The following is an 18,802-nucleotide window of genomic DNA, read 5'->3' on the forward strand; positions in this document are numbered from 1 at the left end:
ATAAAATCTTTGGAAGGGCTGTAAAAATGGAAGTCAGGAGGCTATCACAGAATTTGGCTTCAAGGTCACACCACCTCAGGTCAGGAGCTGCCGTTGCTACTGATACTCACTGCTAACACTGTCACGGCCGCCGTGCACCAACAAAGCCAGCGTATACACAGTGGAACAGCAGTCCACCTGCTGGCAGCATCACATCCGCTGATGCCTCCTCTTCCACTGCCTGCAGCCCCACCAGCACCACAGAAAGATGGCCATCTGCTTCCCTGTCACATTCCACATCTCTTGCAAACGCAGTGCATCCGTTTGGCAGAATGTAATTCACATACAGAGCCCTAGCTGTCAAGGGGTCCTGGGAAATGTAGCTTTTACATCTCCAACCTCTGAATAGGAGGAGGTTGAAAGGGAGGTTGATTGCCAATCCAATTATTCAAGCTCAGATAAAAATTGATTTTGAGCCAATATTCACTGTCCCCCCTCCTCCACCTGAAACAAAACTCAGGAATATTATGCTATATTGACATAGATAAATGATCTTTTTTACAAACATATCAAAGTGTCTTTGAATTGAACATGAGCTAGGAAAATGGTCAAGTGAGATATATTTAAGATGCATTGTTACTTTCCACATAGAACAGTATTAGCTACTGTTGCCCTGACTACATTAGCAGTCTTGCTGTGTGTATCCTTCATAAAATCTAGATTTGACTTTTAACATGACTTTAAACTAGTCCCATTGTCCTCATTAATGTCAGCCCTCAGTCCACCCTTACCTTCAGTCCTTCCTTAATACCCTCTTACCCCTTCCACTACTTTTAATTCACTAGGCTTGAATCAGTAAGGAATGTGTTTGACTGTGAGGAACAGACTTTACCTTAGTACCTTAAACACGCAAAATATTAGTTTTTCTCATATCAGAAGATGTTCAGATTTAGACAGTTTCTGATAATTAAGGTTAAGAATTTTAGGGACAAGGTTTCTGCTCTTCTTGGACTTTTCCCTGATGGTCTGAAGAACAGGTGCTGAAGCTCTGTCATGCCTGTGTTCCAGGAAGGAAGAACAAAGAAAAAAGGGTCCCTGCTAGTTGAAAAGATTCCCTTAAACTTCTTCAGACATGTCTCCCAATGACTTTCACATACCATTGCTACCTGTCCCTACATTCAAGAGAGGTTAGGAAATGTGTGTTTTTAACCAGGCACAATGCCACTCCTACCATACAGTGGATCTGCAGCTAAAGAAGGGGAGAATAGAGATTAGACAATTACAGTCTTAAAAAATACTTCTAAGCTAAAGGGTCTCCCTTCAGGCCAAATCATGCAAATATTTGTGTCAGACACACAGCCTAATCTATATCACCTTATGTGCAATGACAGCAATTCTAAAAGACCAGTTAAATCAAATAGTGAACAAAACTTTAATGTTAATTTTTGAGTTACTAATCTTATTTTTGAAAATATTTCCAAAAAAGAGATAGAGTATGTCTTAGGGTCAGCCAAACCCTCTGTTGTTGTTGATGGCTACTTGAAGCGCTTCTTCCACTCTTTCCATTGTAGAATATTTAGGGAGGTAGAGAACACTAACACATGTCTGTGCTCTTAGAGGATCTTTTTCACTCAAATATTCAGGACAGCGAAACGTTATTTGCATATTCTTTAATCCTTTCATGTGTATTCTGTCAGTTCCTGTAAGAAACACTAAAAAGAAGAAGAAAATTGGGTGACCTATTTCACACAGGGAACAAAATCTCTTACAAAGAGAAAATAGGTTTATTCAGAAACTTTATCGCAGGCCCACATGCAGAGTCCCACATTAGACAGTGCACTGAGATCATATATTAGGACAAAGTATGACACACAGTCACTGTCCTCAAGCAGCTTAAAGTCTAGTTGGGAATATTAGACTCTTGTGCAGAAAAAGACAAATAGCAAGAGAAAATTCTTAAGGTATAAGATAGCTAAAGAAGTTATCACAGAGTTAAGTGTCTCCTGAGTGTAAATGCTGTGATTTAGAGCAAGGAGAAAAAGCCAGGCTGGGATGACTGGGAAGACTTCCAAGGGTTCAGAATTATGCCAGACCCTTAAGGAGGGAAAGGTCTGGAGAGGCAACAAGGAGGGGGGTGAGGTTCAAAGCAGGGAAGGAGCTTTAGAGAAAGCCAGGAGGTAGAAAGGTGAGCTGAGGAGTGTACAGATGATGGAACTGTTTGGCTGGAACAAAGATTTCCCCTAAGAGTAAGGATTGTAAAGGTAGGTTGGGCTTCTATATAAGTCTGAATATCTTCTGACACATATGTGTTATCCACAAAAATAAAAATAAGATAAATCTTTCTCAAAAATAAGTAAAATAGATTAAGAAAATGAGAAAATCATTAAGCCAGTCTCAGGAAAACCACCAGATAAGCATAAAACTGGGGATCAAAATCTGGAAGGTGAGGTAAAACAGACTTTGAGACACAGTAAAATAGCTTGTGCATAACAGTAAATATAGTAATAATATAGCAATAATAAAAATTAGTCAGATAAAATATCTTGGCTAATTCTAACAGAGCAGGATAACTGAATCATGACAGGGACTACAGAAAGAGGGTTCAATATTTAGCTTGGATGAAGAAAAAAAAATTAAAAGCAATAAAGAAGGGACGAAACCAAAGGGAAAAATATCACCTATATTAACATTTATCTTTCGATGTTGGGACATAGGAGACACTCAACTAGTCTAGTAGTGGCTCTAACACGTAATATGATTTGTTGTAAATGGTACCCATCACAACAAGATTTTTATCCCATTAAAAAGATATAACATTATAGATTGATTCCTTGATAATACTTACCAAGGAATTTTTTCTTTTCCTCCAGAGTCAATTTGTGTAAAGCCTTCCAAAACATCACTATGGTGGGATGTGAATTACTGTATTCTTGACCATAATGTGCATTCTAGAGAAAATGTAAAAAAAAAAGAAGAAAAAAGAAAAAAATTATTCAGGAAATAGGAAGGAAAATTGAATTCAATCAACTTAGCCTTTATGATGTACCTTTTCAAATGTCTCCCAGTCATAATCTGTATTTCCAATAATCACATCCTTCAGTTCTTCAGCATGAAAAAGTTTTATAAGCTCCTTGTCACACACTTTATAAAACCCTCTCTGAAATTCTTCATAAAGCGCCTTTACAGAGATGTTGAAGATGTAATCGACACACTTAGAAACATAGTCTCTCCTTTAATAAAACAGAAAATTACTTTTGCTTACTGCAATACCCTGAACAAAATGGTTGAGGGATAAAAATAAAAGCTAGAACATGGAACAGTTATTGAGTGCTTACGACGTGCCATGGACTGTTATAGTCACTTTTTATATATTATCTACTTTAATGTTCATAACAGTTCTCTGAGGCAGATTCTTGAATATTATGAACATTTTAGTGAAGAAGAAACAGAGACATAGTGAAGTTAAGAGATTGCTCAAGGTCACACAGTTAAGAGAATCAACACTTACCTTAGGACAACAAAAGTTTGGAATAAAACCTGAACTGCTAACAGTGATTAATCTCTGGGGAATAAGCCTGGGAGATGGGGACAATCCCATGTTTTATTTTATGTCTTATGAACTATCTGAATTGCACAGTGAGCAAATAATATTACTAGTGGTTAAATACAAATAAATAGGGGATTTCCACTTCTAGTTAGGATGAAGTAGCTTATAACAAACAGGCTTCTACTGTTAACTAGAAAATCCAGATGAAATACAAAAACATCTGGTTCATGGCTCCCAAATCCGGAGCAAGAACAAGAGGCCAACACTGAAGAGAAGGGAAGCTCACTGAGGTCAGCCCAGCAATTTGCTTGCAGTTTTTCCCTTTGGGACCTTTGTGTATTCTTGATGAAGGGAAAGGAGTAAGACAAAAAGTAACTGTTAAAAGTCAGAGAAACCAGTAAATGTTTCAGCAATTTAATGGGGCTGAGCAGAAAAATTGAGTTTAGGGCTACCAAAGTAGCATTAGGACTTAAAAGGCTGAGGGTTCTGTGAACAGGGAGATATCAGAGAAGGCAGTCCAGCACTCAACAGTTTTCCCCATGAGGGATCTGCTAAATTCTTAAGCTATGCAAGGAAGAGGCAAAGGAGCTAAGCAGAAAGCCACTGAAAAACTAAGCAAAATTTAACAGTCCCATGATGCTGAAAAAAACAAAAACTGGAATTCAGGATCCACCAAGGAAAAGGGGTCCTAATAAATACTGTAGGTTTGACTGATCCTTGTTACTCTAGCTGCCCACCAGAGGAGGATGAATCCTCTCCGGAAGACAGCAGCATCATTCAGAACCTTCATGATGTTGTTATACAAAAAGTCAAACAAATGACCAGATATACTATAAAAGGGGACAAAGAGAAAATTCAGACAAGAGAGACAAGCCTAATGATGACCAAAATACAGGAGACATTAGACATGGGCTTTAATATAAGTGTGATAAATATGTTCAGGACAAAAATAGCAATATAGAAAATGTCATGAGAAAACTGAAGAACGGCTAAACAAACAGATATTCTATATTCATGGATTGACTAAATATTTTAAAATGTCAACTATCCTCAAATTGATCTGAAAATTTTATTCACTCACTATTCGAAATCCCAGCAGGTTTGTGTATATGTATGTGTGAAAACTAGAAACTTGATATTAAAATTTGAATTGAAATGCAAAGGGCCACGGACAGCCAAAACAATGTGAAAGAAGAAGAAAGCTGGAAGACTTAACCAGATTTCAAAACTACCAGTATTTACACATTGAGGTACTGGCACAAGAACAGCCTGATGGAATAGAAAAGAGAATTGGAAACAAGAATACAGTCATTTTTTCAAAAAAGAAAAAATGACACACAAAAGAATGGTCTTTTCAATAAATGATGCTAGATCAAATGGATATTCATACATGAGAAAAAAATGAACCTTGACCCTTATGCCTCACATCTTACTAAAAAATCAATTACAGGTGGAGGACTATAAATCTAAATGTGAGAAGTAAAACAGTTATGTTTCTAGAAGAAAATACAGGAAAAATGCTCATGGTCTTGGAATAAGGAAGGATTTTTTTTAAAATAGCATATAAAAAAACCCACACTAACTATTAAGGAAAATGTTGATAAAGTGGTATATTGCAATTACAAATTTTGGTTCATCAAAAGACACATTAAAAGAGTGAAAAGGCAAGCCAAAGTATAGGAGAAAATATCTGCAGTACATACATATATGCAACAGAGGACTTGTATCTAGAACTCTCATAAACCAATAAGAAAAAGAACCCAATAGAAAAACAAACTAAAGATGAGTATTTCTCAAAAAAGGAAATCCAAATGGCCAATAAGTATATAAGGTGCTCAACATTAGTCATCAGAGAAGTGCAAATTAAAACCACAGTGAAATACTACTACATATCATCAGAATGGCTAATTTTAAAAAGACTAACAATACCAAGTATTAGAGAGGATATAGAGCAATTAGAATTCTCACACGCTGCTGATGGAAATGTCTCCATTTTTGATGTTTGCTTGCTGACATTTTCAGGTCCCACTCCTCCCTCCCCTGCCCCCCACATATACATAACTGGATAGGTAAGCCCATAAACTTTCTCCCTTGACACCAGTGGGGAGGTTTAAATCATGCAAGCTCTGGACCACATGGCAAACCTCACCCTGGCCCATGCCTGAACCACCATAAAAACCAAAGCCACCTGCCTCTTCCTTTATTTAAGCCAAACAGACCAGCTTGGGTGCCTGCCCAGCTCTCCCCAGAAATCCTCATTATGTGAGTAATAAGTATTTTCATACTCTGGTATACATGTGGCATCATCAATACCAACATTCAAACCAATTTGGGGTGGGAAGATTGACCCTTCTCTGTATGGGGCAACAAGATACCCAGCAATTCTTCTCCCAGTGATAAGCCAACAGAAATCCCTGCACATAAACAACAAAAAACATGTGCAAGAATGTTCACAGGAGCATTATTCATAATATCTCAAGATTTAAAACACATTATGTCCAGCAATAATTCTATAGCTAAATAAACTGATATATTCATACAATATACAACTATATAGCTGGATATGTTCTATTTTTGATCTAATTACACAGGTGAATTTACTTTGGGAAATTTATTGAGCTGTACACGATTTGTGCAATTTTCTACATGTATGTTATACTTCAATACAGACTTTAAAAAAAAAAAAATTAAGAAAACAAAATAAAAGATTTGGCATAGGCCAGAATGCTCACTAGAGATCTCTTTCCACTTTGACAAATTATCAAGGGAATGTCCTATAATCCCAAGATCTATGGCTTTAAATGGCACCCCATAACAGTGTTAAGAAGTTAAGATACCACAGCAAGCTCTTCAACAAATACCATGTGCCTGCCATGTACAAGGCACCACTGTAGACTACTCTAGGTACTGGATATATAGTGGTAAAGAATGCAGACCAAGTGTCTGTCATATAGCTTTCATTAAAGTGGAGGAAACATAGGAAAATAAATAAGCAAATAAGTCCTAAAGGTAGGTAACATGAGATATGAAAAGAAAAATCATAGCAGAGTAAGGGGATAAAGAGGGATAGAGGGTAGTTGTATAATTTTAGACAAGACAAGAAGGGAAGGACTCTCTGAGAAAGCCATTTCCATTCCTTACCACAAAATAATCTCCATGATGGGTATGTCTATATGCATACACACAACACACGCCAATTTCTCTGCCTAACTGAAAAATGACTAATGAGAATGAAAAATTATAAGAACTAAAAGGAATCTGTAAGTCCAGTAAATAAATATAGTGTACATACAAACCAAAAATTTCATCTCTTTGTACCTACTTGTTAGTCTGGTCGACAATAATGCAACTTCCATTGGGAATTAAGTCTACATCATTTCTGTCCCAATGCACCTGTAATCACAAAGGAACCAAAATAATTCTGAACAATCTATCATCAACAAAAACACTTTGGAGCATACCCTTTTCCTAAAGAATTTGTAAAAATGTACATTTTTGTCACAAAAACTAGCAAGAAATGTACAAACAAAAAATTACCACCCTATCATGCAGAACAAAAAATGAATTTTTTTCAAAACTTGAATTATCTTAACTGATCATATTAAACAAATTAATTGAAAAATTGCCACATCTCGGTATTCACTTTATACAGTGTGGACCCAGTGTGACAGATCTGCAAAAATGGCCACACTTTCCTCCCATCCTGGTTCTCACAGCCCTTTGCAATGTGACTTTGTAACACCTCCCATAAAACGGGCAATACATATCTCCAGTCCTTGAGTCTGGGCATGGCCACGTGAAATGCTCTGGCCAATGGGATCTGACAGAGAAAGCTGAAAAGAAGCTTGCATGTTGGAGCTTGCCATCTGTTCCTACTCTCTGTAACCCTAAGACCATCATGTGGAGAAACCTCAGCTAACCTACTTATTGGAGGATGAGAGATCATGTGGAACAGAGACAAGCTGTTTCAGCTGACATCCCATAAACCAACAAGCCTGTCAATGACCAGGTATTTGAGTAAGGTCCATGTAGACCATCCAGCCCAGCCAAATTGGCCCAGTCACAAACCTACAGGATCATGTTTGTTGTTTTAAGCCACTAAGTTTTGGGGTTGGTTGTTAGTAAAATCTAACTGATACGCTCAATTCATTTTTCACTAGCCTGACTCAGAAGATTTTTTAGGAAAAAAAAGTAAAGAGTGACATGTTTAGGTAATTATGTAGAGGATTAATCAGATTAAGGCTGATCTGTTACCTGGTTTTTATTGTTACTCACATTAAAATGGATATAAAATACTTCTACAAAGTCTTCATCTTCATCATCCAGAAGTGTTTGCAAATTCCTAAAGAACAAATAATTTTGTTTTTAAAGGGCAATAATCATGATCACTATATACACCATCTAAAATAAATGTCAAGTACACAGCTATTCTGAAGGTAGGAGGTCAGTTCACAGCACCTATTTTTCTGAGTAATGATAGTCTAAACAGGGTCAGACCACAACTCAAAGTGTGAGGTTTAGAAAACGTATCTGCAATTCTGCAGGCTCCCCTACTGATTCACAGCTCTTTTCTCTCAACCCTAATTTCCTTTAGCCAGTGACTGTAGGTTTCTCTTCAGAAAATGATTTGATAATGTTTATTGATACTGAAACTCATTCAAACTGGTGTTACCTTTATTTAAGCTTTTGAACTTTACTTACAGAACAAATAATAAGTCTCCTATTAAATGTCAGGTATCACTTAGAAAATTTGAGGAGCAGGTAGTCAAAGGACCTTCTCTGTACCTCTTGTCCCAATATCATTAAGCTTAAGAAAGACCCGAAATTTGACTACCTTAATTGTTTCAAGGCATCTGTAAAAATAGAGGTTATGTCAAAATAGAGTACTTAGTAGCCAACTTTTTTATATTTCCATCCTGGTATCCTATGATGCTTTACACATTCTTTTAAAGTAACATGTCTTATATTTTATTGTTTGCTCATTCACTCATTTATTTAGTCAACAAACATTTGTGGCAGTCATAGGAGAGGTAAAGTTGAGACTGAGACATTGCTGCCAATAAACCCTGAGACTAGTGGGTGGAATATGCTGAGCAAAGTCTCACCTATCGTACAGTGAGATATGTGCAGCCAGAAAAGTAAATGATACAGGTGTAGCTTGAAAGAATTTGGTTAACTCTTTTGGAAGGAATACATGTCACTAGGAAAGCTCTCTGGGAGAAAGTGGAATCTAAGTTGACTTTTTTTCCCCATTGGATTTTTTATTACTGTATTGTGATATTTGTGATATAACAGACCATGTTTTCTTCACTGTACTACTGTCGAACATGAAAATATTATTGGAGAGTATGTGTTTAAATTTTATCTAAATATTATATAGGATCCTGAAAAAGAAACTCTGCTTACTTACTTTCCCAAAACAGGACTGAGTTCTTTTAAGTCTTCCAATGATGGCATTTGGTCCAAAAGTTTCTTAAACAGCGCCAGTGGGAAGGGGATGTTGGCAACATTGCAATTAAATAGAGAAAGTCCACAGAGAACCCCAAAGAAGAAGTATCTCTTCTCCTCAAATTTAGGCTGAAAAAAGAAAAAAATCCTAAAAGTATTATAAATTTGTATTAGTACAATAGAGTATTTATATTAGGTAAACCTTTTTCTTCTTTCACAAAATCAAATCACAAGTTAAGGCCAAGAAAGCCAAAGATATGAATAGTCAGTTGGTTAGAGCACAGTGTTGTAACACCAAGGTCAAGGGTTCAGATCCCCGAATTGGCCAGCTGCCCCCCCCCCCAAAAAAAAAAGAAAGAAAGAAAGAAAGAAAATTTAGAGTTTATATTTGGTCATTAAGTCAATCTAAATCCCTGCCATAGTTTTGGTTACTAAAAGCACAACAGGAATAGAAATACATTAGGTTCAGTAATCCTTACAAACTACAGTTTTCATAATGTCTTTCCATAATGGCCTTTGTCTTCAAGTTAATCAGGAAAAATAGAACTGAAACAAAGAATGAGTGCCTGGAAAAGGAAGGGTTCATTTTTATCCAGATACTCTATAAATCATCAAAAAATATACTGCTTGAGTTCTCCTGTGAACAGACATGGGAACCCAGGGAAATGGGACTATACTTTAAACAATCACCTTATTAGAATTGAAGATAATCTCCATAATTACATCAATAACTCCTCTCTTAATATGAAACAGTCTAGACAGCCTAATTTTCTATGGTATATGATATACTTTTTCTGTCACAAAATACCATAAGCAAAGAAAAGGGAACTTACCCTGACAGGAAACCACATGTAGGAAGCCTCTTCGGGATATGTGAACATCCCATATTCTGGCCGGGTCATCTCTTCAAACAGACAGCAGAAGAACTCTGTTCTGACTCCTCCCAAATCATAACCAATTTCTCCACTAAATGAAACCTGAGGAAACAGAGCAAACAATGCATTACTTCCAGGGCTCTATATTGCTATGTATACAGTCTCACTTAATAATAGTAATAGCTAACATTAATTGTGGGCCCAAGTATTTGGTAGGCATTGTGGTGAGCCTCTTACTCGTATTATCATATTTAATATCCCCATTAATTCTGTGAGGCTATTGAGGCCTTGAGAACTTAAATAACTTTCCCAAGTTAACACAACAGCTAGGTAGTACAGTCTAGATTTAATCCTATGTATGTCTGTCAAACTGCACAGTCACTGAATTGAACTCAACTGGCATCCCTTTTGTAGTCAATGGGTCCATTAAGTATAATAACAACAAAAAAATCATAAATGTTAGGATTTTTAAAAAACTGGAAATGGGCCGGCCCGGTGGCGCACTGCTACAGTGCACCGCTTGGGAGCACGGCGGCGCCCCCGCCGAGGGTTCGGATCCTACATACAGACCGGTTCCCGCTCGCTGGCTGAGCGAGGTGCGGGCGCGGCACCGAGGTTTGCGATCCCGTTGCCAGTCCCCGGTCCGGTACGGGTGCAACACTGAGGGTTGCGATCCGTTGCCGGACACGAAAAAAGACAAAAAAAAGGGAAAAAAAAAACCCCAAAAAACTGGAAAAACCAGAGCATGCATAAGGTTTATGTTGACTTGGCTGTTTGCTCCTTAAGGAGGTAGCATCCTCACTGTTAACACCAACCCTTCTCCAAGATGCTTCCATCATATTCCATCTTTGCTTCTTCAGTTACCCCCGCCCCCATTCCTGCCCTTCCTTCTTGGAATCCTTCATTGTAGTTTACAAATGTGTTAAGGTCTCCCTTATCCTTAAAAGAAAAAAAAAAACACCCCAATACATTGAGTCCAATACAGACACTAGTGGTTGCTTCCAGTCTAGGTTGCCACACTTCAGAGAATATACACCAACTTCCAAAGCCATTCTCTACTTAAACGGTTTTCTCTCCAAGAGGACCAAGAACCTGGGAATCCCCAATTCCAAGGTCGTTTCCTCAAATTTCACCTCCTTGATTTTGCTAACTCAGTTTATACTTCTGACCACCTTTTTCTTGACGCTGTTTTTTCCCTGACACTGTTTTTTCTTTCTTTCTTTCTCTTAGGAAGCACTCTAAGGGTTTTTCTTTCTCTGTCTCTTCATTTTCCTGATGGCTTAATACCAGAATTTCCTGCGGTTCTATCCTGGCACTTCTGTCCTTTCTCTCTGCTCTTTCCCTGGATGCTCATTTTCTTTAAACTTCAATTTGTCACTTGTAGGCATTTAACCTTCAGATCCCGTATTTTCTCTCCGAGTTGACAGACACACATTTCCAAAGGCCTACTCAACAGTTCCAGATGTTCTGACAGCACCCCCAAAAGCTCCTCTTACTGGCTTCTTTATTTAGATGGATGCCCTTTCCATTCCCCAGAGAGAAAAGTTTCAAACCTCACTAAAACATTTCAAATCTCTGTAATAAAACCTAGTGTCAAACCCTCACTCTTCCCCTTACTATGGGCAAGTGCTTGATCTCAGAGCCTCAGTTTTCCCATGAGATTATCAGAAAGATTAAAATGGATAACACATGTAACACGCCTCACACAGAGTCTGGAAAAAGGTAAATGTTCACTGAACATTACCTGAATTTTAAAAAATGGACTAATCATATATAAAAGTGGAACTAAAATAAATGAGTGGACTGCATGGCTGGCACAGGTTAGAATCATGTAATGTGTTTATTAGAGTTATAAAATCATCTGTGTGCAAAAATATGTGGAAATGCCAAGTGCAACGTTCTTTACAAACAGTACCTTGAGCTTTAGTAAAGTCAATCTTTCTTTAATCTAAGTGATAAATGAGGGTTTCCCATAAAAAAACATTCTATTTAATCAAAATTATCAGACCAATCTTTATCTGTCTTAAGGAGAAAGCCTAGTGCCTGATGGTTGGGCCCAACTCCTGATACTGACTTATCAGACTTGTGTTACCCTTGGATAAGTCACCTAATACTGTGTACCTCAGTTTCCACAACCATAAAATGAGGGAAAAAGAGAACCTACCACATGGTATTGTTGAAAGGCTTAAACAAATAAGCGTAAAGCACTCACAACAGTTCTTGGCACAAGGAAAGCACTGAATACATCTAATAGTTGTTATTATTCTGTGTCAAATATCTACTAGTGAGACAAGTTTCATAGTAATTAAACCAAAAAACATTTTTTTTGACCAGTAAGGGGATCACAACCCTTGGCATGGTGTGGTCTGCACCACACTCAGCCAGTGAGCGCACCGGCCATCCCTATATAGGATCCGAACCCGCGACTTTGGTGCTATCAGCGCCGCACTTTCCCGAGTGAGCCACAGGGCCGGCCTGCAAAATTATTTATGAATGTTCAGAACATGGTTAAAACTATAATATACCCCCAAATGACTCTGTAGTCTATAAAGTCCCCTCTTCCACATTTTCGTTCTTACATGAGAGCAGAAACCACCCCTTAATTCTCCTCTATGCCAATCCTATCTCACTGAAACCCTTAAAAGGTGGTGACTAGCCAGGCTAGGTCAGACCTCAGAAGGGACTGGACCTTTTATGGCTAATACTGGACTACCCACCTGACCAGGGTGGTAGGAGAACCACCATTTCTCCTGATGCTCCTTAGCTCAAATGTACTAAGTGCCCACAACTACCTGAAACTCAAAGGTAACTAAGGGAATTATGCAAACCCCCAAACAGACAACCTTTGTGGCAAAGGGAGATAATTTCTCCTCAGTGAGACCCTTTGATACATTCTTGTATGTTTTTCTTCTCTCAGCAGCAAAAATATTAGGTAAGAATTATACTTTACCAATAACTCTTTCCTCAGGTCTTCATTCTCAAATGGACTTAGATAATTCAAGACGTCCTCGATCAAGTGATTCCTTCTAACTCTTAGATAAAAGGCAGGCAGCAAAGCTAATTCAGACTCTTCTTGTCCCACAGTTCCTATCAACTTCATATAAGCTCTAATTTTGTTCTCCTAGAAAAACAGAAATGTCTCACTTCATTTTGCCATTTGCCCTGTCTAAGCAGAAATTTATAAAGTGAACAAACCAGTTCCATTTATTCTGTCATGCTTATGGAAAGAGCCTTATATACATCACTGAAAATAAATGAAACATTCAGTATTCACTCTCAGCAAGCAGAAGAAACACAGGACCTAAGGAACGGAATACTTTGTGCAGCCAACCTTGATGAGCAGCTAAGTCACCAGCTGCAGGTTTCATTGGACCCCTTTATCCTATAAACACAATTATTAATACTTAAGTTACCAAAGCTAATTATCTTCAATAGACTAAGAGATTGATTATTATCTACTGAAACAGTGCACTGCAACATAATATTCTCATTCAGGACAGAAGTTCAGATGCTTAGGAAGGAAGAGGCAGGCTGTGGGAAAAATCCAGATATGAGAGACCTCTCCAAAGAGATCTTTTTTTTTTTTTTTTTTTTTGTCTTTTTTGTGACCGGTAAGGGGATCGCAACCCTTGGCTTGGTGTCGTCTGCACCGGCCATCCCTATATAGGATCTGAACCCGTGGCGGGAGCGCTACTGCGCTCCCAAGCGCTGCACTCTCCTGAGTGCACCATGGGGCCAGCCCCAAAGAGATCTTATTCTGGGAGAAAAACCTAGACAAGAGATTTTAAGAGACAGGTAATCTAAGAAGTATGCATAAGGTAATGCAAGAGATTTTAAGAGACAGGTAATGCATAAGAGAGACAGGAAGAGAGAGAAAGGGAAAGATAAGACAGACAGAATGTTAATTCTGAAACCAAATGGCAATTTGGGATCATTAAAGTCTGTGGCTGTTAGCAGAACGAAGAGCAGCAATCAAATAGCAGTTCTTTAAAAGTTATCACTGGAAGTGTCTTTAAAATCAGGAGAGAATAGGTTACAAGAGTTGAAGCAAAACAAAGTTCTTATATCTTTTTTTTCCTTTGTTAAATATTTCATTAATGGCCATACTCAGAACTCATGAATTTCTTTTTTTATTATGGTAAATGTATCATGTGAAAATACCTATTTTTTTTTTCTTTTTTGTGACCGGTAAGGGGATTGTAACCCTTGGCTTGGTGTGGCCCACACCGCGCTCAACCAGTGAGTGCACCAGCCATCCCTATATAGGATCTGAACCCGCGGCAGGAGCGCCACTGCGCTCCCAGCACCGCACTCTCCCGAGTGAGCCATGGGGTGGGCCCTGAAAATACCTATTTTAAGGACATCTTTTAATATGATGCATGCATAAATATACATTTGTCTGCATATGTAAGAGTAAAAGTGATAACAGCTAACACTTTGGGGTACTTACTTGTATGAGGCACTGTTCTAAATGCTTTTATCTATATTAACAAATTTAATCCTTATAAAAATGCAATAAATAATGTAGGAATTATCTGCTGTATTAACCTAGGCATTTTCAGTTGTCCAATTATACAAAGCAGTTCAAAACCACTTTGCTAAATATACTGATGAACAGAACCCCCTCAGCTGGTGACAGTACACTGAAAAGGGGGGACTTTTTATAAACTTTTATTATAGCACCATCACAGAGTATCAACCATTTATGGAGGTCCTAATTTCAAGAATCCTCTGCCACCTCTGCTCCTGCTACTCTTGTTTCATTAGATTGAACCTCCTCAAATATAGTGCTAATCCTAAACAAGCCCAAGTTTGTTACATCTCTTTGAGAACTATCCAGAAGACTATATGCTGCCACTGCCAACTTCAGGCAAAAGCCCTCTAACTAGGCTACTTGCTCAAGCTCTGTCCTTTGCTACCAAGGCCCTAAAATACCTTAAAGCTGAGCCAACCCAAATTATGAGTCTGCCTTGCCTTCTTCATTAGAGTATAAGCTCTTCAAATGCCAAAACCATCACCCCCCAAATATTGCATGCTTAAGAAGGCATTTATCATGTGATTTATGTTAATGAAGACAAAGAAATAGGCATACATACCTGTATTTTTAAAAGTGAGTTTGCATACAGTAGTTTCATTTTTGACAGAATATTAAAGATAAATGGAAAATGACTGAATATGACACGATACTTTAGGTCTGCTGAAGTGTCCTAAAAACAGAAATGACAATAATTCTGATAAATTAAAGAACAGAGAAATCTCACACTGTACCTCACTGCCTTAAATCGCTGGTGGTTTAAGATGCAAGTACTTCCAGTGAAAGCAATCCACATTGCTAATCAGTAATACTAGTAACACATAACATGTTTCATATATTTATATATATAATGAAAGATACATAGTATTTTCAATGCCCATTTAATTTAGTCATTAATTATAAATTTTGGACATGTTCCCAAGAGTTCTGCTGTACTCTGAGTTTCTGCAACGTGAATTAGCTCAGATGCCTTTGTAAACAGGGGAATGATATAAAACATGGATAACTGTTTAGCTCATACATGATTTTTTGCTGGGCAAGGGTTGATGTGCTTGAAGTAATAGAAATATAACCTTCAGAGAAAGGAAAACACCTCAGGTCAGCTACTGCACTGGCAACAGGAGCTCTTTAACTGCATTTTAAGAAAATATAAAAGGAGCACCTACACCCAGGATGCCCTCCCCAAAGCTGTAGCCCTTCACTGCTGGCTCTTGCTCCTGGTGAGTCACGCTGCCTTCTATGGCCTCCTTAAGGGCATCAGAGCTCCACTTGCATCTGTGTTTTCTCAGTACCACCAGTTCTTCTCTAATTAGAGTGCAGATAGATTTCTACCCTTTTCTTTTTGTGCATTTTCCATATTCTCATAGCACTATCCATGAGATGCTTGCCTGGTTGATCCAAGTTATCTCCCCAGGTATTAATCACTTTTCTGTTAGTGCACTGGCTACAAAATAGCGTAGTTTTTAAGGAGTCTTTCCCATAAGGCCTGCTATTTCTATTGTGCAATTTTGCAGAGTAAAAAGCTTTTCAGAAACTCATGTACGAAGTTACAACAGGAATACCTATATTAACTCACTGATTATCTATTTCCCCTTTTAAATTTGCCATACTTACCAAGTTCATTTTGCAAGAGGACCTACTATATGCTTCTTCATAAAAATTGAGCCAGTTTGAGAGTTCATCTACTTTAAAAATATTTTCAGGCAGTTTACATTTGGTCTGGTTTACCTTAAATAAAATATGACTTGTAAGAAGATCATATATTTAATGACTACTTCACCTTACGGTTGTTAATTAGATTATCAGATTAAATAGTAAATTAAACAAACACTTTTTTAATGACAAGAATAAAATTCTATCCAATTCCTCCCCTGCCAAAGCCCCACATTTTCATGGACAGTAAAGAATATCTAATACTTAATAGTAGAGATTGATGATAAGTCAATAAACTTCTAGTTAATTTTAGTTCGTAGTAAAATTTTTTTTTTCCTTTTTGTCTTTTTTCGTGTCCGGCAACGGATCGCAACCCTCAGTGTCGCGCCCGTACCGGGCCGGGGACCGGCAACGGGATCGCAACCCTCGGTTTTGCTCCCACACCTCGCTCAGCCAGTGAGCGGGAACCGGTCTGTATGTGGGATCCAAACCCTCGGCGGGAGCGCCACCGCGCTCCCAAGCGGCGCACTGTAGCAGTGCGCCACCGGGCCGGCCCTGTTCGTAGTAAAATTTTAAAGATCTTTAAATCCCCCCAAAAAACAACCCCTCCCACAAAAACCTAAAAAACAATGCAATATAAATCCAAAGTACTCTTGGGCCCAATTCTTCATGTCTTATTCTTCATAGCTTATATGCCATTTATAGATGTTCTCTCTGCCAAGGTATATATGGAACATTCCCCTACTAAACTGTGGGTAAATTTTCCAGTCCTCCATCCCCTGAGATGATTAGGTTATTATGACACATGCGACTACCTTGGCATGAGTTGGCTAAGATACTGAATAATAACACTTCACGCTGTGGACATCAGTGACCATCAGTATTTGACCTGGATGGGCACAGTCCTGGCCTAAATTACTAATTCTCAGGAGGTCTTCTGCAAACGCATTTTGGCTATGTACAATGAGACCATTTGTCTAGAATATTTCTACTAACTCTCACCCAGACCCCAAATAATACAGGCCTCCCAGTACTACCACCTAAAGCATGGTGAAGCTGCTTCATGCCTATGACTACAGTCCTCAAACTGCACAAAGCTTTTATATATATTCGTTTCTATGCATGATGCAATTCACACAAAAAAAAAAATTTAAAAAATAGCAATATAAACTTCATGTTTCACAGAAGTCTATTTAAGATTCAGGCCAGTTGAAAACAAGGAAACTTTTACTGCCAAAAAAAGGATTAGAGGTTTCTAAACGAACGCTTACCCTGTGCAGCTTTTTCAGCATTTCTAGGAGAGCTTTAGCATGACCATGATTCTTGGCACTATTAGTCCAATAACGCAGTTGAGACATGATGGCTCTTTTAAACATCAGGACTAGTTTGCTGAAAGGAGATTCTTGCAGGCTTGCCCAATACTCCTCTGAGGAATACAAAGAAGGTAAATATTTTAAAATAAATTTTATTATGTATATTTGAGGTTTACAACATGATGCTATGGGATACATATAGATAGCAAAATGATTACTACAGTGAAGCAAATTGACGTATCTATCATCTTACTGTTACTTTTTTTGTGACAAGGGCAGCTAAAATCTACTTATTTAACAAAAATCCCTAAAACAATAATATTAACTACAGTCCTCATGTTATACATTAGATCTCTTGGCTTATGGATCCTACATATCTGCTACATTGTATCCTTTTATTTACATCTCCCCATTTCCTCCCTCCTAGCCCCCACCAACCCTGGTAACCACTATTTTATTTTCCATCTCTGTATATTTGGCCTGTACAAAAAAGGGAAATACAATTATTAACATTAAAGGTAATTTCTCTTGGATTCTTAAAGGTAAAAAGTGATCAATATTTCCCCAAACACATAAAAAAATATTTTAATATGTACAAAAAACACACTTCTGGACTGGCCAGTTATCTCAGCTGGTTAGAGCACAGCCTCATAATACCAAGCTCACGGGTTCTGATACCTGTATTGGCCAGCTGCCCCCCCAAAACAAAACACATTTCTAATAAACTTTGCAGTGAAAACAGTACAATTGCAATTAAAAGTTTAGATTTTAATATCCTGAAAAAATTCCTTCACAGTTAATAGACACACAACCTTAATTTAATTTATGAAAAAATACACACACAAAAAATTTTTTTTTGATAGCTGCATGGTACAGGGATTGGAACTACTGACCTGATGTTATAAGGCCATGTTCTAACCAAATGAGATAACTGGCCAGCCCAAAATACAAAATCAAATTGATCACATTTTTGCCCATATGAAATAGTATAATGTATTAAAAATTAAATAAAAAACTGTTCATGATTTTACAACTCTCTTTTTGTGGTCCCAGCCTGAGATTTTTTTTTTGTGTGTGTCTTTTTCGTGACCGGTAAGGGGATCACAACCCTTGGTGTGGTGTCGCCTGCACTGTGCTCAGCCAGTGAGCACACCGGCCATCCCTATATAGGATCCGAACCTGCGGCGGGAGCGTCGCTGTACTCCCAGTGCCGCACTCTCCCGTGTGCGCCACGGGGCTGGCCCCAGCCGAGTTTTTAACTCTTAAAAAACATCTTTCAGCATTTAAAAAAACAAAATACACTTTAAAATAGCTTTTCATCACTTACAATATTGTCTGGATGTAATAAAACGTAAAGTATGGACTTCCTTGGTCTGAATAGGCCATGTATGTCAAAAAACTCATTAAAATCCATTCATGCCCCTAGACCTACTTTCCAGTGTACTGGAAGTAC

General features: G+C 38.0%; 1 protein-coding gene across 1 annotated transcript in view; it reads right to left on the reverse strand.

Moving 5' to 3' along the window:
• Positions 1-1,387: 1,387 nt before the first annotated feature.
• Positions 1,388-18,802, reverse strand: part of HERC5 (HECT and RLD domain containing E3 ubiquitin protein ligase 5) — a 39,869-nt gene continuing 22,454 nt past the window's right edge. The window contains exons 12-22 of the mRNA XM_008581086.1: positions 17,308-17,462; positions 15,998-16,111; positions 14,946-15,056; positions 12,800-12,970; positions 9,808-9,951; positions 8,937-9,103; positions 7,802-7,868; positions 6,849-6,919; positions 3,026-3,209; positions 2,825-2,927; positions 1,388-1,691 (exon numbers count right to left, since the gene is read on the reverse strand). Coding sequence (XP_008579308.1) covers positions 1,486-1,691; positions 2,825-2,927; positions 3,026-3,209; positions 6,849-6,919; positions 7,802-7,868; positions 8,937-9,103; positions 9,808-9,951; positions 12,800-12,970; positions 14,946-15,056; positions 15,998-16,111; positions 17,308-17,462 — 1,493 coding nt within the window. The 3' untranslated portion in view covers positions 1,388-1,485. The remainder of the gene's footprint in view (positions 1,692-2,824; positions 2,928-3,025; positions 3,210-6,848; positions 6,920-7,801; positions 7,869-8,936; positions 9,104-9,807; positions 9,952-12,799; positions 12,971-14,945; positions 15,057-15,997; positions 16,112-17,307; positions 17,463-18,802) is intronic.

This window comes from Galeopterus variegatus, unplaced genomic scaffold, assembly GCF_000696425.1.
Source record: "Galeopterus variegatus unplaced genomic scaffold, G_variegatus-3.0.2 Scaffold2258, whole genome shotgun sequence".
Lineage (NCBI taxonomy): Eukaryota > Metazoa > Chordata > Mammalia > Dermoptera > Cynocephalidae > Galeopterus > Galeopterus variegatus.